Consider the following 27,238-nt stretch of genomic DNA (forward strand, 5'->3'; position numbering starts at 1 on the left):
TGCATCATACATTATGTAGGTCTATACGATACACATGACCAGTAATTGCACATATTATGTAACTGTAAAATATAGTTGGTTTGACGTAAAAAAGGAAGTAACATGCTGCCTTAATTGTAAGTTCATTGAAATTAAAAAAATTGAGTTGAAGATGGCGTTTGATTTAATCAACATAAACTAGTTAGCCTAACTTAACCACACAATTTATCTAATCTAAGTTGATTTGACAAAATAAAAATGTTGTGATAAATCATGAATTGTTTTGTTTTTTTGTTAGGCTACAGTGGAGATAATATTTCACACATTTGCTGTGTGTGCCTATAGGCTCCCCCAGTTGAAAATAAAGAACTTTAATAACTTGAATTCACTTGAGGGTAATTTTCAACAAGAATTTCATTTAATTAAGCCGTTTAATACAGTATATCAAGACCCTGCTGGTTTAGCTTAGCTCAGGAATTGTTGGAGCTAAGCATGACTTTCTTGCAGCTGCAATTTAAGGTTTAAATAAAACTGTTATGAAAGTCTAAACAACATGCATCAAAACGTTACGATTAAAAATATGTATTCTAAAATATCTGTTTTAAAACTGAGGCAGAATAGGCCTAACATAATACAGACCCAATTAAGGCTCTGTAGCCCTTTGGGGGATTTGTTTGACAAAGCTGCAGCCCGCCTGTCATCTCCTATGATGTCAGCGGCATATGAACACTGATAGGAGCCCGCGCAGCAGCCCCAGTTAGCCTTCACCTGTCCGCGTGCACTTCTTACCTGCACAAGTTTAGTCCTCACATTTGCAGGGTTTCTACATCGTCCACACGATGTTGTTCTACGTGAGTTGCAGCTTGCTGCTGGCACTGGTGACTTTTCACGGGGCCGCTGGATCAGAAATGGTGTTCCGTTGTCCGAGCTGCACCGCAGAGCGCCAGGCGGCTTGCCCGATGATCACGGAGCCGTGCGCGGAGATTGTGCGCGAGCCGGGCTGCGGCTGCTGTCCGGTGTGTGCCCGGCAAGAGGGCGAGATGTGCGGCGTTTACACACCGAGATGCTCCAGTGGTCTGCGGTGTTATCCCAAGCCGGATTTGGAGTTGCCCCTGGAGCAGCTGGTTCAAGGGCTCGGGAGATGTGGACGTAAAGTAGACACTGAGCCCACAGGAAGCGCAGAGCCTCGAGAAGTCAGCGGTAAGTGATTTAATGGGTGCACAATTAGCCTATAATATGCTGCAATAACATACAGTGACAAAGTTATGAATATGGGATTTTCATAATTTGCCTATTTTGTTTTTGTTAAATATGCCTAAATAAATATAATGAATTATAGGCCTATCAGCTGATTTCTTGGAACAATACATCATGGGCTGATAAAGATGTCCCATTAAAATAGACTTTGGGCTTATTTATTTTTCTTTTCTCGTGTACAATCTTATAGTAATTGATGAAAACCTATACAGATTTGTGAAAAAAATGCTAATCTTTACTAAAATACTATTTATATGCATATACTTGTGACAGAAACTGTAAGCAGGTTGTTTTTATTGTTTATTTGTTGTTTTGCTGTAAGCAGTAGTATGCTACTGTGGCACATAGTCAGAGCAGTCTTCGATATTTGATTAATTGGTTCGAACTCTTCACATTTTAACAGCCTGATGCACCTGTTGTAGTGCAATGTGTTCTTAAGTGTTTTATCTCTCTAAAAGAAAGAAAGAAAGAAAGAAAGAAAGAAAGAAAGAAAGAAAGAAAGAAAGAAAGAAAGAAAGGGGAGTTTCTGGTGAACTGGGGACTGGGGAGTATGGAATGCAACAGATAGCAAGACGGATTTTGCGCTTTGACCCTTTCCTGCAGTACATTTATCATTGTGTGTTTTTTGCGCGTGTGTGTGAAAGAGAGAGATAGAGAAGATGGGTCTGAACAAGCAGAACAGGAGGACGGGTCTCGACGCAGAACAAGCAGTCGCGCCTTGAGGATATTTTTTTATGAGATGGCCAGATGAGTCCAGTAAAAATATAGGTGGCACACCAAAAAATCTCATAACCTACATAGGTTAGATAAATATCCAGAATGATTACATTCAGGCGTGCTCGAGTGAGTGTTACGTTTTGACTTTGTGTCCACAGGAGGTTTCTGAATCGATTTGACAAATCAGAATTCTTCTGTTAACTTTTGGTGAGATGATAGGACTGATACGTAGGCCTATTATATTTCGACTAACACATCAGTAGGCCTAGTAGATGTTCCAGAAAATTCAGAATGGCAAATATAATATAATATAATATAATATAATATAATATAATATAACATTTGAAGAGGAAAGGAAAGCAATTGTTATTTTGGAGTAGCAAAAACGTAAATTATTATAGCACCCCTTAGTGGTGGATGCAGAAATTAACCATTAACGTTTTTGCTCACCAGCAGCTGTGGCTAGTGGTTTTCATAAGTTGCTATAGCCATTCAGCATTTTCACTGGCCACAATTTTGTTATTGAGAAATGTCTTTATTGGGGGTGGCGATTCACTTAGCTCACGAGACGCGACTTTATTTAACACTATTGAAATAAATCTTCAATGATGCAATACATAACTGGAAAAATATTAATTTATTCAACTGAAAGTCACAAAATAGTGAAATGTAAAATGTTTTTAACTATTATAGGGCTGTTAATAACTATTACTTTGGTAATTGAGTAATCAGTCGATTATCTCTGCGATTAATCGTGTAATCAATTATATTGTTTTGCGATAATAAAAATAGACCTAATGAACAATAGCCTTTAAAATGACTTAAAATACATATACTATAGTCAAGTCACCTTTATTTATATAGCGCTTTTTTACTATAGCCTACATATTGTTTCAAATCAGTTTTACAGTGATATGATAATAGGAAATGTATGCCACAAAGAGTGTTTTGGCTGTACAGCAGTTGTCATTGTCTATAGCTTAAGTAAGTTTTTAATTGATTCATTTTTGTTGTAAAAATTATTAGTTATTAATTTAGGGGTTAACACAACACCGTTTTGAACTGAAAACAGAAAACTTTTAATGCATTCTGGCTGTTCATTTACACTACAATGACGTTTTGGTGTCCTAAGAACGCAGACTTTGAAGTAGGTTTTCAAAGTGCAAGTTTTTGAAAACGGGTTTTAAAAGCGATACCGTTAGCATCTCTGTGTAAACTTCAAAAACGTGAATCTGTGAAAACGGTGATGGCATGCACATGCGTATTAAGTGTTTAGTCTATAGGCATGCACGTTTGAATGCGTATGTGTGCGGGCACGTAGTCTTCCTTTTCACAAAGTGGCATCGCCAATTACTTGTCTGGCTGCAGCATTTACTATGAACGGAGCCACTCAGAAAACACTGGAAGAAACACATAACCTGCATGCATGTAAAAAAGTGGCATGCTTCCGTCTGAAATATATTCATTTAATTTAATATAAAATTCAACCTGCCAGAGTGGCTAGTGGATGTGACTGTTACATGCCACTGCTGAAATCCACCCACATTTGGCGGGTTTGCGGTGTAAATGTCAAGCCCTGGGTGGGCGGATGGATGTATATCTGAGTAAAGGGTGGGATTTGGGCTCCAGCACTTTTGTTGCTTGGATGTAAGGCCCCCAGTGTATTTAATTTCAATCTTGTGAAATAATAGAGATCAGTGGTTTTCAAACTTTGGTAAGTTCACAACCAGTTGTATGAAAGTGCCTTCAGGTGTGTGTTTATATTTCTAATACCTGATTATTTTTAAGTTGCCCATTGGTTGCCTTTAATGATCTTAATCTTGGTATAAAATGGAAGTTGCAATTGTCTTTTCTTCCCTATGTGACGTATTCAAGTGAAAAAGCACGAACAAATGTTGGGACATTATTTTGTCTATTAAGAATTGACAGGTTCATTGGATCGTTGTGGTTTGCTATTGCCGTGATCTTGCCTCGCGCCGAATAACACATCATCAGAGAAGAGAAAGAGGAATGGCTTAGGGGAAGTTATTGTAAAAAGATTACAATGGCTCATTCATTTTTAAAAACAATAATTATGTGCAATATTCCATAAAAAGGAATTTTGATTTCATGGTGACTTTAAAGAGCAGTCTGCTTTTGACTCTGCATGGTGACTGTTCTGAAACCATGGATTTTGCACTTTCGATCATGATATTAATAATGAAACTGTATGTCTGTGTAATATAATTTCCAAAAATAGCATCACATGTAAAAATCCCTTTAGCAAATGGCAACCAAATTACATTTTATAAAAACACGTAATAAAATAATAAAAATCTTTTATTATTATTTTTGACTCAAATAAAACTAAAACTATTGATTTAATCATCTTGAACTAAACTTAACATCACAAACAAGTTTTTGTTTTGTTCCAAAATATGGGACAGTTTCCCATTACCTTAATTATCATATTATCAAAAAAGATGAAAGAATTAGAGAACAGCGAGAGAAAACATCAAAAGGACCGTTTTCTTTATGAGATGGGAAAATAAGCACTGTTGTATACAGTACAACATATACTATAATATCTGACTGGCATATTTAAATACATTCAAAATATTAGCAGACTTTCAAATCAGGTAAAATGTATGTCTGTAGTACAAAAGATTCATAAACTGCTGCAAGGTTGTATTAACTGTACAGGATCTCCACATGACCACATCATATGCTGAAATAACTTTAGTGGCACCAACATACTGGATTATACAGCATAACTTGGGAAATGTGACCAAAAGCTCTCTATAATGCAAACAACAACTTTGGTCTGTCTGTCTGTCTGTGGGTGAATGTCAGTGCCCAGTGTGAATAGGTCCATAGGAATCCATTGTTTTTGTTGAAAATTCACAGAGAATATTTGATCTTGGTGCTTTGAAGCCCTACACAAGTGTTCTCCAAATCCTGTTGTGCCGGAAGGTTTTCTGGTGAAAGAGAGGAAAACTTACACTTCCTGTTAATCATAGCTGCATTTAGCACCAGAATGCCATTTAAAATTGCCATTTGAAACTCACATTTAAAATATTGTAATTAGTGTGCTATTAAAGTACATTTTGACTAGTTACGCAATATTTTATTCCATGACATTTGAAATCTAAACAGTTTGAAGCGTGATTGGGAGCATGCAGGTGGACTGCCATTGCTCTATACTGTATGTCTCTTTGGACTTCAGGAGTCCTTATCCTTCTTGTTTAGGTTAGAAGGTTCTTGGTTGACCAACTGCTCCGTATTTCCCTGTGAGACCCTGGTAGGGCTCCAACATCTACGCAACCCTATACATCCCTATTCCATACTGTTAAGACTCAGCTGATCTCTAGGTTCCCTTTCGAGAGGTCTATCGTATTGCGTAAGTCTAGCTTACGCTATGGGAAAACTCCTTTTCTCGAGAATACTGAAGCAATTTTTTTCAAAAAGCAGTGTAGCTGCACAGCAGACACATATGAGCGCGAGCGCGGTCATTGGCTGTGCTGCAGCAACTGCACAAACCTATGGCGAGGCGGCTTAGACGCAGGAACCAAACAGGGCACTTCGCTCCCTGACACGTCAGAACCCGCCAGAATGGGTGTAGTCCATTACTATAAAGAGACCAGACCTCGCCAAGGAAATCCAGGTTAAATCGACTGAAGCGATCCCAGATCACAGCACAATAGCACGGCGGGTTACGCAATACTCGATCCCTCATCTCAGGGAACTGAGTTTACGTTAGTAACCGAGTAGTTCCCTAGGTCTCTCGTATTGCGTAATGCTAGCTAACGCTATGGGAACCCCCTTCAAAACGTTGTGCGTGCTAACTTCGCTCTTACTATAGCCTAAGGCAGCTGCCTGAGACTCAAGAAGAGTAAAGTATGAGTCCTAATATAAGCCAGTCAAAACGGGCTTCATATAGGGAATGTATAAAAGAACCTTAGTTCAACTGGCCATAACCAGACATGTGTCGAGCCCTATGGCTAAGGGGGAATGCATTTCACTGTTATACTGAAAGAACCCTCGCTTGCAAAGCGGGCACTTCCAAGTTATAAAACGTTATAAATGTGGATGGCGAGGCCCAGCTGGCCGCCTCACAAATATCTTGAATAGGTATTCCACTTGACCAAACCCATGATTCTGAGAGCCCTGACAAGGCATAGTAAATTTGCGTCTCTCTCGTCGTCTGGCGAGGAAAGAGCTACCAGCGAAATAACCTGCGCTCTGAACGGAGTCGAGAGCACTATTGGAACGTAACCTCTTAAGGACGACTCTGGAGTCAGGAAGGCAGGAAGCGCTAACTGACAGCGCTTGCAAGTCGCCCACTCGTTTGACTGACGCGAGTGCCAACGAGAGAGCGGTTTTGAGCGAGAGGTGCTTTAGGTCTACAGACCTCAGCGGCTCAAATGGGGCACCCTTCATGGCCTCCAGGACCGTGGAGAGGTCCCAGATAGGTACAGAGGGGGGACGAGGAGGGTTTAGCCTCCTTGCCTCTTTAAGGAAGCGCACGACGAGGTTGTTTCTTCCTAGTGGATTACCGGCCACAAGAGTGTGAGATGCTGTTATGGCCACCACATACACTCTGAGCGTGGAGGGGGTACGACCCACGTCCAGGAGCTCTTATAAAAAGGCGAGTACACTTGGTACTTCACATGAGTAGGGATCCAGGCCTCGTGCAGTGCACCAGCCGGAAAATACTGTCCATTTCTGAGCATAGAGGCGCCTTGTTGAAGGTGCTCTTGCTTCAGTGATGGTTTTCAGCACCCTATCCGGGAGGCACCCGCGTACCCGTTGAGGGGCCATACGTGGAGGGCCCACAAGTCAGGACGGGGATGCCAAATCATCCCGTTTGCCTGCGTGAGGAGGTTCTTCCTCAGCGGTATCGGCCATGGGGCTGTTTCTAGCATCTGTGCCCCATCTGGGAACCATAATTGGGTCTTCCAGAGGGGGGCTATTAGCAGGACTGTACGTAAGGCAGCTGGCCGCGAGCGTAGTGGCCGTTGTGACCGTGAGTGAATGCAGTTTCAGCGTGACTGGATTTCAGGCATGAAACGCATTAAACGGACTAAAAGTGTTCATATAAATTTCACCTGCTGCCAGAGCCAGGATTCGAACACGGGTCTCTGGCGCGAAAGCCTTTGAATCCACCAGAGCCACAGGACAGGTAGCACCTGTAGAAACGGCGTTTGTTATGTTTTATAACAGACTCGTTTGCTGCAATATTGACATTTCCAGCCACCTGAATTAAAGGGGGGACTGGGAAATGTGTGAGAAAGAAGGTTGGTCCGGCCTCGGCGGGACTCAAACACTCTTTCTTAATTTCGCCGATGTGAGTGACGCAGTTTTGAAAACTCACTCACACTGTCCGTCTGGGTCACACAGAGCGCTCAAGAGGGCTCTGCGTGACGCGCGAGAACGGGGGTGCGAGGCCGGGGTAGCTCTCTTGTAACATAAAGAGAGCTAGCCGCGGGTGCGAATATCGCTCGTGTCCACTGCTCTGGCATCGTTTGTGTGCGGCACTTCTTCTGCGCGGCTCAAGCAAAGGGAGGAAGAGCGTGAAGCACGGGGTCGTCATTGGTGAAACCAGCCAGTCGAGCCCTCAGTGTGGGGAGATCCATCTCGTCACACTCAGGGCAGCCGCCCTCAGCGAGTGCAGCTTCCGCGTGGTCAGGGCCCAGACAGGAAGCGCAGAGGATGTGACGGTCTCCATCGATGGTGCAAGGCATTTGAAACAAGGCCTCGTTGGAAATTTCTCTTTTAGAAAAAAGTGTGATGCAGCGGCGAACACACTTGTGCATTTAGCGAAGGAAGCCGGCGTCCTCAGAACTGCGATGCAGCTGCTTGTTCTATACCGGAGGTCAGCGAAGTGGTGAGTTCGCTGAGGAGATAAAATCTGGATTTCCTAGGCGAGGTCTGGTCCCTTTATAGTCATGGACCACGCCCATTCTGGCGAACTCTGACGTGTCAGGACGCGAAGTGCCCTGTTTGGTTCCTGCGTCTAAGCCGCCTCGCCATAGGTTTGCGCTCGCGCTCATATGTGTCTGCTGTGCAGCTACACTGCGTTTTGAAAAAATTGCTTCCGTATTCTCGAGAAAAGTAATTTTCCCATAAAAAAATTGACTTATGCAATATGAGAGACCTCTCGAAAGGGAACCCAGAGATCAGTCTTAACAGTATGGAATAGGGATGTCACTATACCCAAATTCCAGTAGTTGGTACCGATACCATTAACATTTTACTGTTCTCTGTACCAATTTCGGTGCCACAGCAAAATCTGTTGGAACTATTTTTCTATTTTATTTAACTATTTGAAATAAATATTAAATTGAATTCAATGACTTTATTATTTATATCATAAGTAAATAATACATATAAACATTGAAGCATTAAACGTATATTGCTTATAAAAAAATCAACAAAGTTAAATGTGGCAAAATAAATAGCCTATATAAATTAATACTCAAACCTGAAAAGTTGTGTGGCTCCCTGTTTTCTTTTCATTATCGTTGTACACTTGGCGGCTTAGTTTTAACATTGTGCTACAACTAACCCCGCTGTGTAAGAAATATTTTAAGCCTAGCTAACAGTTGCTAGGAGTTGCTGATATGTTTCAAAATGGTGCTATGTTTTAGCCAACAAGACAGTGAATATAAGGTTAAGGTAATATAAAGTTAGATTTTGGTGACGTACACACCCAACTCAGTAACCGAAAAAAAACGTATGACAATGGGAGAAATGGGACTGAGACAAATAGATATGATGCAGGAGACCTAAGATACCAGGTGAACCAAGTGGAGGGATTGCAGTCGCACCACCACCAAAACGAGGACCTTACCAATAAGACCAAAAAAACTGCATTGCCAAGCTGGCACCCTTTAGTTTTTGGAAGAGAGCCATAACCTTTTGCACACAAATGTACCTGGGTGTGCAGCCCTTATTAAGCCTGGAAAAGCAGCTCCTTAGCCCTCTTCCAAGTAAAGTGACTTTAGCAGTTTTTTCTATGTTGGGCCAGTGCGAGCCTGGGCTAACAATATCCTCATATCCATACCCTCATATCCATACATCCATCCCTCATCTAATCATCCTTATTATGGATCAGTATCATGGATAGAGATATATGAAAGGGCCGCACAGTTTTGCAATAAATCAATAAATAAAATCATAAAATATTGTAATTGCAATCAAATTATATTTGTGTGGCAGCTGCATGCAAAATTATTAGTATTATTATTAATAATAACAGTAATAATAATACAAACAAGCTTAAAATCACATTTTAAAGGATTTATTGAATGAAAAACAGGCTATATTCTTAATAAATAAACAAGTGATCAATGCATAGTAAACAAATATGGGGAAAAAAAATTATACTTTGACATTCCAACATTGTTTGTGAAAGTCCAACAAAGTTAAATGTGGCAAAATTAAATGAGGTCAATAGCCTCGGACCTCAAGGCCAAAATCAAGCTGTGTTCCCACTGTGTGGCCAGTAGCCCAGAGGCGCTACCCTAAAACCCACCCTTAACACGCCTCCATAGAAAATGTCATACAACCCCAGAATTTCACCAGCATGGCGCTAGCTGACCATGACGTTTGGTCTTTACTTAAAGATTCCAGCATCAATATTTGACCAATGATTTATGATTAAAAAAAATTACAGTGACAGTAATAATAGCAGCAGAAGGAGCTCACGGACAGAAAACAACAGTTTTATGAGTTATCCGAAGTCAAGTCATCTTCATTTATATAGCGCTTTTCACAATGCAGATTGTTTCAAAGCAGCTTTACAGAGATAAACGTATAATTTAAGGTAACAGATTGTTTTGGCTTTATAGCGGTTCTTGAATAATGTTATTTTCCAGCTAAAGTTAGTTTTGATTGATTCACTTCCGTCGAAGTGATCATTTGTTATTAAATTAGGGGCCGCTAAGACGACACCGTTTTTCTCTAAACAGACTTTAAACGCGAACCTGTGAGAAAAGCTGATGGCGCTCACGTGCGCATCAAGAATTAATTCTATAGTTATATGCGTTTGAATATATATGCACAGGTTTGTAATTCCCTGCAAACAATGCCTAGACAATCTACTTGTCTTAAATTTTGATACATAATTTTATTTTATCACTTTGGGGTAGGTACGCGAGCCGAAATTCCCCACAATGCTTTATTTGTAGAGTGGTAAAGGGATCCTCCATAGGGAGAGACTAGTTGGCACTTCAGCACTGCGTTGTAATCGGGTCCAGGCGAAGGTCCTTCGTCAGATCTGGATACGGCCTGGATCCGGCAGACTACGGGAAAACCTCGGGATAAACAAAGACACTAAAATTAGAGTAGATGCCATTCTTCTTATGATGTAACGAGTACATCAGGATTTAAGGGAAGTGTTCCCAGTTCCGGCTGACCTAATCTATGCAGCCTAACATTGAATTATAGAAGTCTGTAATGTATTATGTGAATGCTAGGTCAAAGAGATGTGTCTTTAATCTAGCTTTGAACTGACAGAGTGTGTCTGCTTCCCGGACAATGGCAGGAAGACTGTTCCAAAGTTTTGGTGCTATATAGGAAAAGATCTACAAGACTACAATGCACTCCCTGATGCGATACGGTAGTAGACGGTTGCATAGTTATAATTTTGTCCCTGATATTATCGATCTTATAAGTGAAGAAGTTCATAAAGTAATTACTGCTGTGTTGCTTGGAAACTTCTGGGCTTGAAGCTATCTTTTTCATCACTTTAGCCACTGTTTCAAATAAATGCCTGGGATTATGTTTATTTTCTTCTAATAGGGTTGAAAAATAAGCAGAGCTCTCCTTCCATAAAATCCGAAATACCTCTAGTTTTGTTTTCTTCCAGTTGCGCTCCATTTTTCTGGCTGCGCTCTTACGGGCCTGAGTGTGCTCGTTGTGCCACGCTGTTGGACTATTTTCTTTAATCTTCTTTAAGCGCAACGGAGCAAGTGTGTCTAAAGTGCTGGAAAAGAGATAGTTAAAAGTTTCTGTTGCAATATCAAGTTCTTCTAAGCTATCTGGGATGCTGAGATGATGAAACTGATTAGGAAGATATTGATAAAGCAATCTTTAGTGGCAGAAGTGATAGGTCTAACATATTTATAACACGGAGTCGGCTTTGCAGCCTTGGCTAAATGTAATTTACATGAGACTAGATAATGATCTGAGATGTCATCGCTCTGCTGCAGAATTTCAACGGCATCAACATCTATTCCATGTGATAGTATTAGATCTAGAGTATGATTACGACAATGAGTAGGTCCTGACATGTGTTGTCTAACTCCAATTGAGTTTATAATGTCTTTAAATGCCAATCCCAATGCATCTTTTTCATTATCTATGTGTATATTAAAATCACCAACAATTAGGACTTTATCTGCAGCCAATACTAATTCTGATAGAATGTCCACAAATTCTTTGATAAAGTCTGTATGGTCTGTATACAGTAGCCAGCAGAATTCTCAAACGTGATTTATCGTTTACACTATATATTTTTACATTAAGCACCAACACTTCAAAAAAAGTATATTTAAAACTAGATTTCTTAGTGGTTTTGAAAATATTACTATAAATTACAGCAACACCTCCTCCTTTGCGTTTCAGACGAGGTTCATGTTTATAACCGTAATCTTGTGAGGTTGACTCATTTAAAGCAATGTAATCGTTTGGTTTTAGCCAGGTTTCTGTCAAACACAGCACATCTAGGTTATAATCTGAAATCATATCATTAAAGCATATGGTTTGTCTTCAAGTTCTTCAATCAGTCTCTGGTATTTTCCATAAGCATATATGTATTTATTATGGCAATTGTTAGCATACTAAGTAGCATTTGGCAACGCTTGCAATCAGAAGTTATTTCAGACACTCGCTGATGTCTGAAAGTGAGTTTTGAGCTGAACATTTTTTTAAATGTCTTAAATGTTGAGGTTAGCTGATAGCCTGATATGTAAACATGGGACATGAGCAGCGGTGTTGACCCTCTCCTGACTCAGGTAAACTCTGCTTTTGTTCATGACCACTTGTCCAAGACCCAGTTGGCTCGCTTTGGACCAAGGTATTCGGCGGGCCAAAAACCCCTGGCCATTGGCCCCAAGGAGGCCCACGCACGCACTAGCACTCTCCCTTTTGGCCTGACATTAGAAACACGTCTAATGTTGAATGAAAGCTTGGACTAGGGGGAAGCACAAGGGATAAACAATGGATGCAAGGGTGGCCTGGCCATAAAGGTAAACTCAAAAGGCTGAAAAATCCAAAAGCTAATGAAGGTACCTCACAAAACTGATTTCAAACAGGTTTCTGATCATAAAGGTTTAATGATCTAGATTCTACAACAAAATACAGAGAGCTTTGGGGATAACTAAGCAAATATTAAATTACTGCAGTGCTAATTTATCATCAAAAGTTCAAAACATTGATCAAAACGTACATTTACACACAAACTGACCACCAAAAGCAACTTTCAGACTACTTTGTTTTTGTTTTATAGCTCAACTGTTAAAGACTCAAATACACAGGATAATGGGATATGATAGACAGCGAAGGGTACATCTATGCTGCCTTCAAAAATCAATAGTATAGCAGTAGGCAGGCTGTGACACGATCATTAGATGCAGACGTGGCTTATTGCCTTCCTACCTCCGAATGCTGCCTGCGGAAGAAAATTGTTTTCAGCTTTCGGACGCAGTCAGCGTAATGATCCAGCTGTCGCTAACACTCTGGTACACTTGTTTGCATTAGTTAATATACTGTTAACTTTAAAATGTTGCACTCATTGCACCGCATCATGCTTAAAAACAATTAGTAAATAAGGAAATTGTTTGTTATTCTTAAGAATGTTTGTTTTTTGCTCGTAAGATCTTAAAGTGTATAGCTTAATTATATGACATGGTTGGGAGTTGAGTGGTGGGGTTGGGAGAATTTTAAGTTAAAAATGGGCCATGGAAAACCCCCTTTGTAGAGTTTTGGCCACAATGGAAAGCACTGAGAGTGCTGACAGAAAAGAGCAAGTAGGTCCTTATATATTGGTCTCATCTTCATCAAGAGGGAAATGGCTGGTGACCCTCTTCCCATTTGCAGTGACCCGAAAAAATAGGCCTCACAAAGCCCTCAGCACCTGGCAGAGGGACTCAAAAATAAACGGACTGCTTATGAGCTGTTCCTACAGGGCTGTGGAAAAGCGGTATCCGTTGGACTAAAATAGAGCAAACTAATCCCCCAGTTTTCTGCAAGAGCGGGTATGGCTGCCACCCCCCCAGGGCTACTCAGCAACTCAAATGCCAAGAATCTTACTGTGTCTATGTCCAGAATAAACTCTCTAGCTCCCCGCAGCAGCTTGGAGATAACACCAACAATGTGAGAAATGTTGAGGCGAGTGCACTTTGGGGTGGGAGCACGCAATGGTTTAAGGACCTCTTTGGAATTTGTGGAGGTGGTGTTTTTTGTTTTTTCAGGATTTTTCATGGTAGTTATAGTTCATACATGTTGGACTGGGGTGAGGATGTAAGGCAACATTGTTACCCCAAGGGCCAAGGCCCAGATTATGGTTACTCAGTGAACTTTGTTAGTCACTTAACACCTTTTAGTCAAGCTTGTACTGTCTTGCCTCCATGCTGTAAAGCAAACCTCTTTGTCGCTAATCATTGAACATGTTTATATAGATACCAATACGCTGATAACCCCCCAAAATCAGCTAATTAAATTAAACTGTTATTCCGGTTTACATGCAAACCAATAACCTGGTAACGCAAGTAAACCATGTTTACCAAGTGACGTCAAAACCTAATAATTCGTATATTTAACTCTAAGTATTCCATTTGTCACATGAGATTTGATGTTAAATAAATAAGCAGTAAATACTTCTACAGTACTTTGACTGCACAAGATGAGAACACATTTTTACAATTTCTTGGGTCAAGAAAGCTTAGCAAAATGCTTGCTCTGTCTGGATGCGCTTAAATCTGCAGTAAAGATGCTTTCCGGCTGTTACATTTCACATGCACACCTCAATAAGCCACCAGAATGCAGATTAATGTATTTACATGCTGAGCAAATTCGGGGCACAAATCTAGCTGTGTCAATTTATTAGTGTGTTTACATGCACGTTTTTAAGCAAAGTCAATGAATACAACTAAATGAAGTTATTAAAACACAAACTGAAATTAATTAATAATTATTCAAACATTACAGTTTTTGCAATCATTAAGCTCTTACTCATCACAGTGGAATAGTCTGACCTGTGTGGGTGAAGAACTTCAGATGGTGATGTTGCGTGTCATGCATGTGAGGTTAGTGGATACTGATAATGAAGACAGGGAAATTATGGCTGGTTGGAAACAGCACAGCCCTGTGTGGGACTATTTTGAGTTTAATTATGAAAATGGAAAAAGCAAAGGCATTATCACAGCCAATTATATGATTTGTGGTGTTACAATTAAAGGGATAAAACCACACAAAGCTAATAGAGGAAAGTGATTTTAGAGCACAGCAAGGAGTACAAAATTATTCATGACCCAAGGTTTGGAAAAGAAGAGTACCATCTATAATGAAGCCTGTGCTAGAAGTAGCTGACTTTAACCCTGTGTTTCCAAAGATTTGAGGTTTGGATGACAAACATATAATCAATATAAGAAACTTAACTTTGATATTCAACAACATTTAAACCTTTTAATGCTGCTGCTCTTGACCCCAAATTCATCACTCCAAGTGTTGCATCAGTTAATTTAATGATTGTGCTAAAAAGGGAAAATGGCAACTAATTTCAAATCCTATTGTTATTATGCACAAATATGCTGAATCTAAGTAAACTATGCAAGTATTCAATTGTTTACACTTGCTTACAAGAAAAGTGTGCTTAAATTTATTTTATTTTATTATTTTCAGCTGTTTGTTATGTGTTCTGTTCATACTAAACTGTATTATTAACACTAAAATAAACAAAATTAAATAGATCAGTATCCACAAAACAAAGACTTAAATCAAAGTTACCTGAAAAATAAAACTAATAAATATAATATAAATGCAAAACTAACCTGGGTAAACACAGGATCATATCCATATTATCAGATCCATTATTATATATCATTAATAATGTCCCACTTTTCCTAAAGCACATCAACTTTTCATCAGCCCTTATCCACTTTCATTGCGAATCCATATGAATAATTAAATTGGCAGGACACTTTTGTGCTATGACCCTTATGTATAAACCTGCCCAATCTGCTTACTGATGAGGACCTAAACAATCAAAATATATACTTTTCTTCTAAATGCCTGGTAAAACACATAGGATATTGAATTAGTGTTGAAGCAGTGGTGCAGATCTCTATCTTATAGTTTTCACTCCCATCCTTTCAGTGGATACTTAAACAGAAATGATTGATCCCAAACAGATGTAGAGGATAATTTTTTTATTAAGGCAAGGAGCGTGTAGTTCCCATGTACCATCAGTGCTGACTACCATGCCAGAGTTCCAGTGTAGAGTTTGCACTGGATGATGCCAGATAAGATGGTTGTGATTAGGCTTGTTGGCATGACCCTATGCCAACAAATTGGCATCCCTTCCAGCACTTTAAGTTTTTTACCCATTCAAACCAGCATGCATTTTGAGCATCCATGCAGTTATATCCTCATGATATAGGTAATGGAAACAACTTAATAAAAACACTCTGCCCCCTGCTTGTAAAAAATGAATCACATTCGTTTTGCATTCATTTGTTTCCTGCTTGACAGTGATGATTGGCCCTCCATGTGGATTATTTTAAGAATTGCCATCCTTTGTGTATGCGTCCCTCCCCCTATTTATTTCCTGAAGGACTTGGAAAACATCTGCAGATTAAAAAAAGTTCCTTCCACTTTCCACTGAATGAACTTGTGAAGACATCCAAAAAGTCCAGTGCAGCTTATTAATGGTGGCTTGTGAACACAAATACATGGAAAACATGAAGATAAGACTTGGAACATAAAGCTGTTCTTGGTATGACTAACCAAAGTAAGATTCTAAAATTCAGTGTGATACAAAAATGGTTCCTGGTTTCTATGTATGGTAAAAAGAGAAGATGGCTCAGTTGAGCATGAAAAAATAAAACATTAGTATACAACTGGTGTGCAAATCGATTTTAAAAAATACAGTGTATAGGCCAGGGTAACACTTTACAGTAACAATTTAGATTACAGCCCGGAAAGTACTGCGTTATTAAGACGAATTTACAGCTTAACTTTTGGTAATTATAGTGTACCAATAAAATATTTGCATGTAAGAATAAGGGAACAATATGTAAAGTTTGGGGAATAAAGAGGAGAAAACGTGCTACTTTCTGTCAAGACTTAAGCATTTGAAAAGAATTGTTGATTAAAAATAGCACTTTTAAACGAAAAATAAATCTTTTATAAAATTAAGATGTTTTTCAAATAAAGGTTTCCGAGTCAGTGATATAAGATTGTGTATGTATTTTTATTGTACTTACCCTGTAACATGGAACAAGAGGGTAACAAGCACCACTACATGAAACAAGAGTATCTTTTCCCAATATTTAAAGATTACTGTATAAATGCATAGATATGTACCCTGTAATAAATAAATAAATAAACATTATTACAATAAGGTTCTCGCTTAATTGCTCCCAAATGTAAGATTGTTGTATCATAATAGTAGAATAAGTACCCCTTAGTTCTATAATACTTACAGTATAAATAATTTGTTAATTCTCCTGGATGTTACCCCTTTATTCTCCAAACTATTACATATTGTTCCCTTTTACTTACATGTAAGTACTTTATAGGTACACTATAATTAATGAAAGTTATACTTTATAATCACTTTAATTACGCAGTACTTTCCGGGCTGTAATCTAACGTGTTACCCACTTTACAATTATGTCTAATTTGTTAGTGCATTAGCTTTCGGTCTCAAATTTGTGAATTTGTGAAAACGGTGACATCATGCGAATGCATGCATATTACTTGTTTAGTGTTCTTGATAGTTGCCTTGGTTACTGATTAGTTACACCAATGTCTTGTTTAGTTCCATTGTTTGCTCCTGTGTATACTGTATATACTCCCTGTTTTGTTCAGTTCTTTGTAGGCAATTTTGCTAAGTCATTCAAATGTGCAGCCTCTGCGAGAGTAGGGGAGAGTGCACTAATCTTCTGTGTTTAGATAAGAAGGGACACTGTGTGCAGGACTTTAGTGGCCGTTTGCTTGGTGGGGTTATCCCCCTTTATTCCAAAATAGACTCTGTCTGAAGTTTCTCAGGAAAGGCAGAAATGCTTTACCTTTGGTGTGGTACTCTTGCATACTGTACCCCTAATTTCATTCCACTTCTGTAGAACCTGCTGGGATACTAGCTTCAAAGAGATCACCACTGAGGTTAAGCAGCAAGGTCTTAAGAAGTGTTGACGAGTGGAAAATTAAGAGTGTTAAGAGTGTTTTTGTTATTACCTGCTGTTCAGTCTTGCTATTTATTGCAGAGGTGTGCTACATTTTTACCCGTGCATTTTGTGCCTTGGTAAGAATTTTCAAGAAGAAGCTTTACAACTCTGACTTTTAAAACTCTATAGGAATTGGTTATTTTTGTAAGTTAATGTTATTGTGAAGGGGTGGGAATTTTTCGGAGTCTCACGATTCGATTTATATTGATTCTTGACTCTTGATTCTTGGGTTCTCAATTCTGAATAAAATTTTGATCAAAAATGAAGGAAACACGCAGTGGTGTTTCAGAGTGCCTGCGTGGAAAGATTGATGAACTGTGCATGTCCTCTTCTGGATCCTTCACAGAAACGGCTGATCTAAAACAGAGCTCACACTCTTTTGTCCTTGAAGCTTATATACTGTATAAGAAAAAAACATGCCTACAACTGATTGACATTAAATATTACACATAGGTGTAATATGTGTATTACACCTAGTATACCCCCCCCCCCCAACCCCCATTATAGTGTACATATATTTTCAATATTTTCAATTTAACTGTCAAGACTCTATTCCACAAACACATTAGTTTCTGTCTCCAAAACATTCTTGTGTGTAGACCTACTTTCTTACTAGGGGTGGGCGATATGACCATATCTAATGTTTCATATATATATATATATATATATATACTCCAAGTGCTAGAAATACTATATAAAATGTATAAAGTAATCAAATATAAAAAACAATGCTGTATACATTAAATCTACATTTATTCGTATTAAAGTTACAAAAGTGATTCAGTCAGCAGTGAGAGATTTTCTCTCTTTTGTGTTGTTTGATTAACATTAATAACGACAACAGGGACATTTAGATGCTGTCACTTTACTGCACAGATCCAATATACTCATGCATTAAGTGAACTCGTTTTGTTAATGTTCACCTAAGACATAAATGAATGTTTACTTGCAAATATATGGTTCTACAAATCTCATACACTCTCAGAGAGTGTGCGCATATACTGAAATTAATTCTCTTTCGCTGCAATTTGTGTTTCAAAGCTTTAAAATCACCTGTTTTTAAACCGCAATGCTTAAAAACACATGCAAACGATACGATTTTGTGACACGCAGCACAGCAACGTCACATGAGCGTAACCGCAATAGAGACGATAGTCCAAAATCTCTACTGGTTGACATTTCTACCGGTTAATCATGTCTACCGGTATATCGACCACCCCTATTTCTTAACCATCTTACGCATCTTGATTACTAACCCACTACTAGTTTAAAAGAGTCACCCAGGGCCATTTCTATGAAGTTATTAGATGGAGAGGGAGAGAGCTTCCGAACCATGTCTTTATAAAACATATAATACTGATTTATATTTTAGAGTTGTCAGAACAGATTTTGTGGTAATATGCATATGCCATTGCATACAATTACATGTACAAACGGTATTAGCCTGTGCGTGTCATGTATTAATCATACATAGAGAAATGTCACTCAAGCTGTGGGTAACGTGAAGCCAAAAGTTTGTTGTCACAATGAACAAGAAAATTTGACCCTGGATCCTTAAAAATGGCAAACCTCCAGGGAATCATTGATTGTAAGGAGGGGAAAAAATGGTTACTGCCACAGAAACCTGGAGGGCAAAATCATTCATACAGCTGCAGCAAAGGCCTGTCAATTTCCCATCTGTTTTAAGCCACAAATATTTAGAACACCTCTCAAAAGAAGAAAAAATATATACAAACTGCATGTTTTAAGCACTTGCGTTCTATATACAGCACTTGCCGCAGTATTTCAATCAACATTATATAATGCTCAAAGCTGAAGTCTGCAAGATTTTTTTGATCATATTCACTGAAACCGACACTATCGAATTGGCGTGGCTTATGCCTATATAAGCCAGATCCCGATAGGGTGCTCTTTGGTTTTTCATCAACTGAAGCGAAACCAGATCGCAGCACAAGCACGGTAGGGTTACGCAACACTCGTTCCCTCTTCTAGAGAGAACTGAGGTTACGTCAGTAACCGAGACATTCTCTTACAAGAGTGCTCTTGTGTTGCGAAAGCTAGCTTACCTTAGCCGGTAGACCTTAGCCGGCCTGAACTGTAGAATGACAGCTGGACTGAGCACAGTCCACTCTGTATAGGAATGCCAAGGTATGACACGCAGTCTGGTCAGAACCGAGTCGGGCAGAACTGCAGATACCATGTTTGGACTGACAACAATCTAGCCTGTAGGGCAGGAACTTCTAGGTTGTAAAACCTTATAAATGTAGACGGAGAGGCCCAGCCTGCCGCCATACAAATATGTGAAGTGAGACCCCCCTGGACCAGGCCCACGAAGAGGCCATGCCTCTGGTGGAATGAACTCTAATGCCAAAAGGGCAATGAAGGCCTTTGGATGTATGCACAATAGCATCAACTATCCACCTGGAAAGGCTCTGTTTCGAGGTAGCCAGCCCTTTAGTGCGGCCACCAAAAGAAACGAAGAGCTGTTCTGACTGTCTGAAGGCAGCAGAACGTTCAACGTAAACTCTCAGCGCCCTGACCGGGCAGAGAAGATTCACATCAGTCTCACTGTCAGACCCAGGGAAAGCCGACAGGGAAATAACTTGGCGGCATAACCATGTCTTGGTTTGAGGATGACTTTGGAGTCATTAGGCCCAAACTCAAGGCACGTCGCACTCACAGAGAGCGCGTGTAGGTCACCCACCCATTTGACTGAGGCGAGAGCCATCAGGAAAGTGATTTTAAATGTGAGAGATACTTTAGTCCCACAGATTGTAGTGGTTCAAAAGGGTGGGTCTTTTTGAGATATATCTGGGTCGCCGTGAAACGGGCTCGTTGGCTGTGAAATACACTCTTCCAGTCACCTCTGCTGTGGGAACTGCGAGAGCGAAGCGTGCTGTCTTCGATGGTGGTCCGGCCACAGCGGGACTTACCCATCGGTGTTTTCCTAAAGTCAGGAAGACTTGGGAGGCTCAGGGTTCAGCGCAGTCTTCGGTCGGGGTCCCCGGTTGGGAGGCGGCCTGCGGCGGCTCGAAGAGCGCGAGCGCTGGTGTGAGTCTCTCGGCTTACGGCGCTGTGAAGCTGGCGGCGGAGGCGGCGGCGCGGTGTTCCGGCCAGGCGGCTGCTTCTTATAGCGGCCTGTCGCAAGTGTCTCTCGGTGACGGTGAGAGACGCCATGTTCCTCCCGATGGCTTGAGCGGCGGACTTAGTTGCTCGCAGAGCTAAGTCCGTGGCGCTTCTCAGATCCGTGAAGCTTTCCGGATCCGGGCCCGCCTCATCCATAGAAGGGAGAAGATTGGCCTGGTAAATCTGAAGCACCGCCATCGAGCTGCTGTCCTCTTCCGCGTTGTCCCTGTCGAACTCGTCGAGCACGATGGGAGCAGTGGTGGAAGCCGGGCACTGGCCATCCGTGAGCGAGGCGGGAGACTCAGGGTGCGATGCACGAGGGGATTCCACCGGTTCATTGGTGCTTACGTCACAGGCAGCTTGCCAATAGGTTGCAGCAAGTTGCCGCAGAGCAGCCAATAGGCGCGCGAGCTGCCTCGCCTACTGTAGGTCTGCTCGCTGTAACAACAAAAAACTGATGCTCACACTGAAAACATTTCAACAAGTTTTATATTTGAAAATCAACAAACAACAAATAAAACAAGCAGCTCTATGCACTTTGTTAAAGGAACACGCCAACTTTTTGGGACTTTTGCTTATTCACCATATCCCCCAGAGTTAGATAAGTCCGTACATACCCTTTTCATCTCCGTGCGTGCCATAACTCTGTCTGACGCACCCACCCCTAGCCTACCTTAGCACGCTGTGACTATACAAATCACAACATGTAAATAGAAAAATGTTGGCGTTATTTTGTCACTTATTGGGAGCAGTATGCTAGCTGGATCCATTTTCTTCCAGTCTTTGTGCTAAGTTAGGCTAGCGGTGGGTGCGTCAGACAGAGTTATGGCACGCACGGAGATGAAAAGGGTATGTGTGGACTTATCTATACATCTTGTTCCTTTAAGCAAGATTCTATTCTGTGACATTTCCTTTCTTATAATGACCGTCGTCAATAGCAACGCATTATAACACTATAACGATTTACAACTGGAGGCAGGATGCAGTGAACCCAAATGCAACTTTATTTTCAAAACAAGATCAAACATAAAACAAAAGCATGGCGTGGCATAAAACTAGAAACAAGAACAGGAAACAGGAAATATTCAATACTAGACAAAGACACAGGGCAAATATGAGAGCTTAAATACACAGACTAATTACAAGACAACGAACACCTATGAACAATGATCAGATGATTAACCAATGACAAGACACATGGCAGGATCACATGACAAATCGCCTTGGCGACTCTGATAATTGCTGTCTTTTCCAAAACTGACTCAGGTGCAGCGGCCATCTTGTCTGAAGACACAGGCACGGCTGACCTGGCGTGAACAGTCTCTGGCTCGGCAGGCATGACGTGAACAGTCTCCGGCTCGGCAGGCATGACATGAACAATCTCCGGCTCGGCAGGCATGACCTGAACAGTCTCCGGCTCGGCAGGCATGACGTGAAGCTCAGACTCGGCAGGACTGACGTGAAGATCAGGCTCGGCAGACTGACGTGAAGATCAGGCTCGGCAGGACTGACGTGAAGATCAGGCTCGGCAGGACTGACGTGAAGATCAGGCTCGGCAGGACTGACGTGAAGCTCAGGCTGAGCGGAAATTGTGGGCTTGCGGGGCTCCTCATTCGCAAAGCCCACAGTAAATGATGAGCCGCTCGACAAAAGGGCAAAGTCCATAGTGAGGGGTATTGGCAGGCATGAGGTAGTACAGACGCTCATCCAATCCATGGCGAAACATGTCCTTCAAGACACCATCACCAAAATCCACCCCATGGCAAAGCTCACAGAATTCCCTCACGTAATCCTCAATTGGATGGTCACCTTGGCTGAGGCGGAAGAGACAAATTGCTGGGTCCATGTTGGTCTAGTATTCTGCATAGATTTACCATTGGAGGCAAGATGTAGTGAACCCAAATGCAAATTTATTTCCAAAACAAGATCAAACATAAAACAAAAGCATGGTGTGGCATGAAACAAGAACAATGACAGGAAACATTCAATACTAGACAAAGACACAGGGCAAACATGAGGGCTTAAATACACAGACTAATTACAAGACAAGGAACACCTGTGAACAATGATCAGACGATTAACCAATGACAAGACACATGGCAGGATCACATGACAAACAGGTAATCACATGACAAGAGACAGAAACGTGACAATGACAAGAACAAGAAACAAAACCCAAACCGGGACAAAAACAGCGGACATCCATGTATCACAACGGATGCGCTCTCTCGTTTTATTCAAATACAACTTGCCATCTTGCGTCTCCGTTTTTTTGATTGTATTGAAAATGAAATCAGAGTTGATTTATTGTTTACAGAGTTTGATAATATTGTTGTGATCATCTTGTCTGGACGATTGTTTTGTATGCTGTACAAAATGGATTTATAAATGGGTACGATTTAAAACATTAATCTCAATTCAATATGTCCCCATAATAATTGGTGTAATAATTGTACACTGAATACATACTTGAACTTGTTCGTTCGTCTTTGGCTCAAAGCCACTGCAAAACCACTGCTTTTCTTCGCGGAAGCTTCACGTTTATTTCAAGTGAGTGAGATAAAATATTTCAACTCAAAACAACATTTTGTGCCCAATTATTTCCCAGACGAGGTTTTGGTATTGAGGTCAAAGTTAACTTGCCTTGCGTTCGCTATACAACAGTGGGTGATGGTCACACAAGACGACTCGGCAGATTTGAAGTGTTTCCCCCTATTGCAGCTTTTTTGCAGAACATGCACAAACCTTTTTTGTGCATGTTCTGCAGGCAGGGTGAACATCCTCGATTAAGTTTCCCTCAGGACTTTTGTAAAAGCTAAAATATGACCACACCTCAGATTTGGTCTTCTTAAAAGGCTGAAAAATCTCCAGAGCACGGTCACTGCCTTCCGCCATTCCTTCTCGAATAAAAAAAAACCCAACATTGCGCGCTGCGCCTGCGTCAGACTGTTGCTGACTGGACAGGATTTACAGTGAGTTATTACAATTGCGATAATCAAAATTTAATGATATTTACATTTTAAACTATAATACTAACTGTCAGTACATTTTAACGTGGTTTATAGTGAAACCGGTAATCGTCTCATCCCTACTGTACACCTTATTGATGATCCATACAATTTACAGGCAAGCAAATGAGGCCCATAATAGCCCATAATATGAACGAAACATGCTAAATTCTTTACATTTTTGCATGTTGTGTTCATATAATGGGTTTGTCTAATTGCCTGTGCATAGTGCATATGTTATTTTGTTATAAGGGGTATATTGAATTGGGTGTTGTAATATCACTGTCATACTACTAGTACATCATGTGAAATATGAATACTGATGCATAGCTGCTAACATATTTTGTGTAGACCAATATGGATATTAATCGATTTTAAAAGACAAATTTTTTGACAAATTTTAACTCTCATTATTTTTTGTGTCCTATCATCAGGCGAGGTACAGGAATCTTTGGACATTGGTCTGACTGAGGTTCCTCCCATAAGGAAACCCACCAAAGACAGTCCATGGAAAGAGAGTGCTGTCCTTCAACACCGCCAGCAGCTGAAGACCAAGATGAAGTTCCACAAAGTAGAGGACCCTAAAACGCCGCATGCCAAACAGGTAGAGGATAAAAAACAAATACAACAAAACCAATACAAAATGTTTGATCTTCTCCTAGAGGTTGTCTCAATGGCACTGTATCTTAGATCTTGTGGAATTGCAGAGAGAAGTTTATATTTGCCTATATTTATATTTTCTCCGAGTGGAATACTCATTTATGCATTCTAATGTTGTGAGCTGTAGGTAAAGTCTAAATCTGCCATAGCTGTTCCAAACCCGGACAAAACACGTTGTTCCAATTGACTTATGCTTAATAATTGTCTCTGGAGCTTATTTATCTTGGCTGAGGGACTTGACCACAATACAGTGACTGAATCTGAGCAATCTGCAGACTTCAAATGTACAGTAACATGTGCAAATAACTTTTTTCAGGCTCAGTACACAGATAGATGCTTTGCAGGTTGTATTTTCAGGTCTTGTTACCTTTAATAAACTTAAAACATCCACAAATGACACAAAAGCATTAGGAAGTTGAAGTGATTTTAATGCTGTATTTGCATTACAGATTTCATTTAGAGAATAGCTAACATTTACTTACATCCACGTTATTAAATAATTGGCTGGAAAAAATAGGTCTGGGGTCAATTTAATATAAATCTTAAATATGACTGTAGAAACATAGCAACCTGACTACTATTGTCACGGTTTGGGTTTTGTTTCTTGTTCTTGTCTATCATGTGATCCCCTGTTCTAGTCATGTGATCCTGCCATGTGTTCCCTTGTCTGATGTGTCATGTTGTTGTTGGTTCATTGTTTAATTGTTCACAGGTGTCCTTTGTCTAGTCGTTAGTCTTGTGTATTTAAGCCCTCATGTTTGCCCTGTGTCTTTGTCTAGTATTTAATGTTTGTACAGGTTCTTGTTCTGAGGTCCGAGCCGCTGTTTTATGTTTGATTTTGGAATTAAAGTTGCATTTGGGTTCTCAACCAGCTTGCCTCCAGTGGATCATTCGTAACAACTATGTTATATCCATTGAATTTTGGCCTAATACATAACTTATAGTCATTGTTAACACAAGTGTTGAATGTCACACTTTATAAGTACTGGTATCATTCAAACATATCTTCTACATATTTGAAACTATTTAAGACACAATGCTGTTGTTGTATACTTCAATTGAAGACACGAATTCAAACACATTTATTTACATATTTTAGAGCCAGTGTCAGCAGGAGCTGGACCAGGTGCTGGAAAGAATCTCAAAAATACCCTTCAGAGATAACAGGGGTCCCCTGGAGGACCTCTATTCCCTGCACATACCCAACTGTGACAAAAAGGGGCAGTACAACCTGAAACAGGTATTTAATTCACTTTCCAGCAGCATCAAGTTCAAAGCAACACACATTTTTGTAGATCTGGGTATTTGACATGAAATAAATGTGATTTGCTGTAATCCACCTAAACCTATTTTAATAAGCATTGTGTTAATTATTTGATAATTATTGTGCATGCAGACAGCTTTTAAAGCCCGGTATTAATTATAAATAAATATAAATTTAAAGAAATGTTCATTCTACATTCATATAAATTCAGGAGGAGGTTGTTTATCTAATCCTGTCAACCAAGCACAGTTTACCTCACTCCACTGACAGTTCATTTGCATCCCTCCTCCTCCCCATCTTCACTTTTATGTTCATAATCTTCAGGCTTAATTCAGCCCCACCTTAATTGACGGTGTGCCAATCCTGTCAATCCTGTCATTTGCCTCAAATGCTGGCAATTGAGCTTAAAGTCTCTGGTTAATTTTTATTCTAAAAACTTATTTGGACTTTTTTGTGTGTTTCAGTGTAAGATGTCAGTGAATGGGCATCGTGGTGAGTGCTGGTGTGTGAATCCACACACAGGAAGACCCATTCCCACCTCTCCACTGATAAGGGGTGATCCCAACTGCAGCCAGTACCTCGATGGCCTAGAGATGGATCCCTCTGTGGACCCTCAAAACTAAAAATATCCTGAACCTTCCCATCCCTTCCCATCTTGACCTTCAAGCCTACAAACCCACAATCATGCCCCCAAAAGAGTCAGTGTTTCACACTCTCTAAACAAGCTACAGATATACCATGTGTGTTTATGCATTTTTTTGCGCTTGTAGATTTGAGATGGTTTGAAATATGTTACAGTTAAACATATTGTTACAGTTGAAGTATAACTGAACTGATAGTACTTAAATTAAATCCAAGTTATGACATACAGTTGTGGTCAGAATTATTGACACCCTTGGTAAATATGATCAAAGATGGCTGTAAAAATAAATCTGCATTGTTTACCCATTTGTTCTTTAATTCAAAAAATGTGAAAGAATTGAAAGAGGGGGGAAAATCACATTATGAAATAGATGTTTTTCTCCAAAACACATTGGCCACAATTATTGGCACCCCAGAATGTTTTATGAGTAAAATATCTCTGAAGTATATTCCCATTAATTTTTTAGCACACCAGGGTGACTAAAAACAAGAAATTGTCCAGCCATAACTTCTTGTTCCACATAAATATGAGCAAACACAAAAAAACAAAACAAATTCTCTTAACCATCCATCACAACAGGTAAAAGCAAAGAACATAGTTCTGATGTGCAGCAAAAGATTGTTGAGCTTCGTAAAATAGATAGAGGCTATAAGAAAATAGCTAAAGCATTGAACATTCCTATTTCCACCATCAGGGCAATAGTTAAGAAGTTCCAATCAACTAAAGATGTTACAAATCTGCCTGGAAGAGGAAGTGTGTCTTTATCGTCCTAATTCACAGTGAGGAGGATAGTTCGAGTGGCCAAAGACTCTCTAAGGATCACAGATGGAGAATTGCAGAGATCCGTTGAGTCTTGGGTTCAGAAAGCCTAAAAACTATTTATCAAACAGCACCTACTACATCACCACAAGTGGTTTGGGATGGTTTCAAGAACAATCCTCCTCACTCATTCCAAAACAATCTCCAGCATATTCATTTGTCAGACACGACTGGAACTTCAAATGTTACCTGGTTCTATGGTCAGATGCCCATGGTTAAGTATACTGCTGTTTTTTTTATATATTGTGGGCCTTTTTTGTTTTGCTGGAGGTTCTGGACATCTTGTTAAGGCACATGGAATCATGGATTTTATCAAATACCAACAGATAAAAAC

The 27,238-nt window shown here is 40.1% G+C and overlaps 1 protein-coding gene across 1 annotated transcript; it reads left to right on the forward strand.

Annotated features, from left to right (window-relative positions):
- Nucleotides 1–609: 609 nt before the first annotated feature.
- igfbp2a (insulin-like growth factor binding protein 2a) lies at nt 610–27,112 on the forward strand. The gene is made up of 4 exons (XM_079627723.1): nt 610–1,179; nt 23,953–24,122; nt 25,278–25,418; nt 25,907–27,112. The coding sequence occupies exons 1-4, from the start codon at nt 819–821 to the stop codon at nt 26,063–26,065; spliced, it is 831 nt and encodes a 276-aa protein (XP_079483849.1). The 5' UTR covers nt 610–818; the 3' UTR covers nt 26,066–27,112.
- Nucleotides 27,113–27,238: the final 126 nt, after the last annotated feature.

This window comes from Phoxinus phoxinus (assembly GCF_949152265.1).
Source record: "Phoxinus phoxinus genome assembly, chromosome: 11".
NCBI lineage: Eukaryota > Metazoa > Chordata > Actinopteri > Cypriniformes > Leuciscidae > Phoxinus > Phoxinus phoxinus.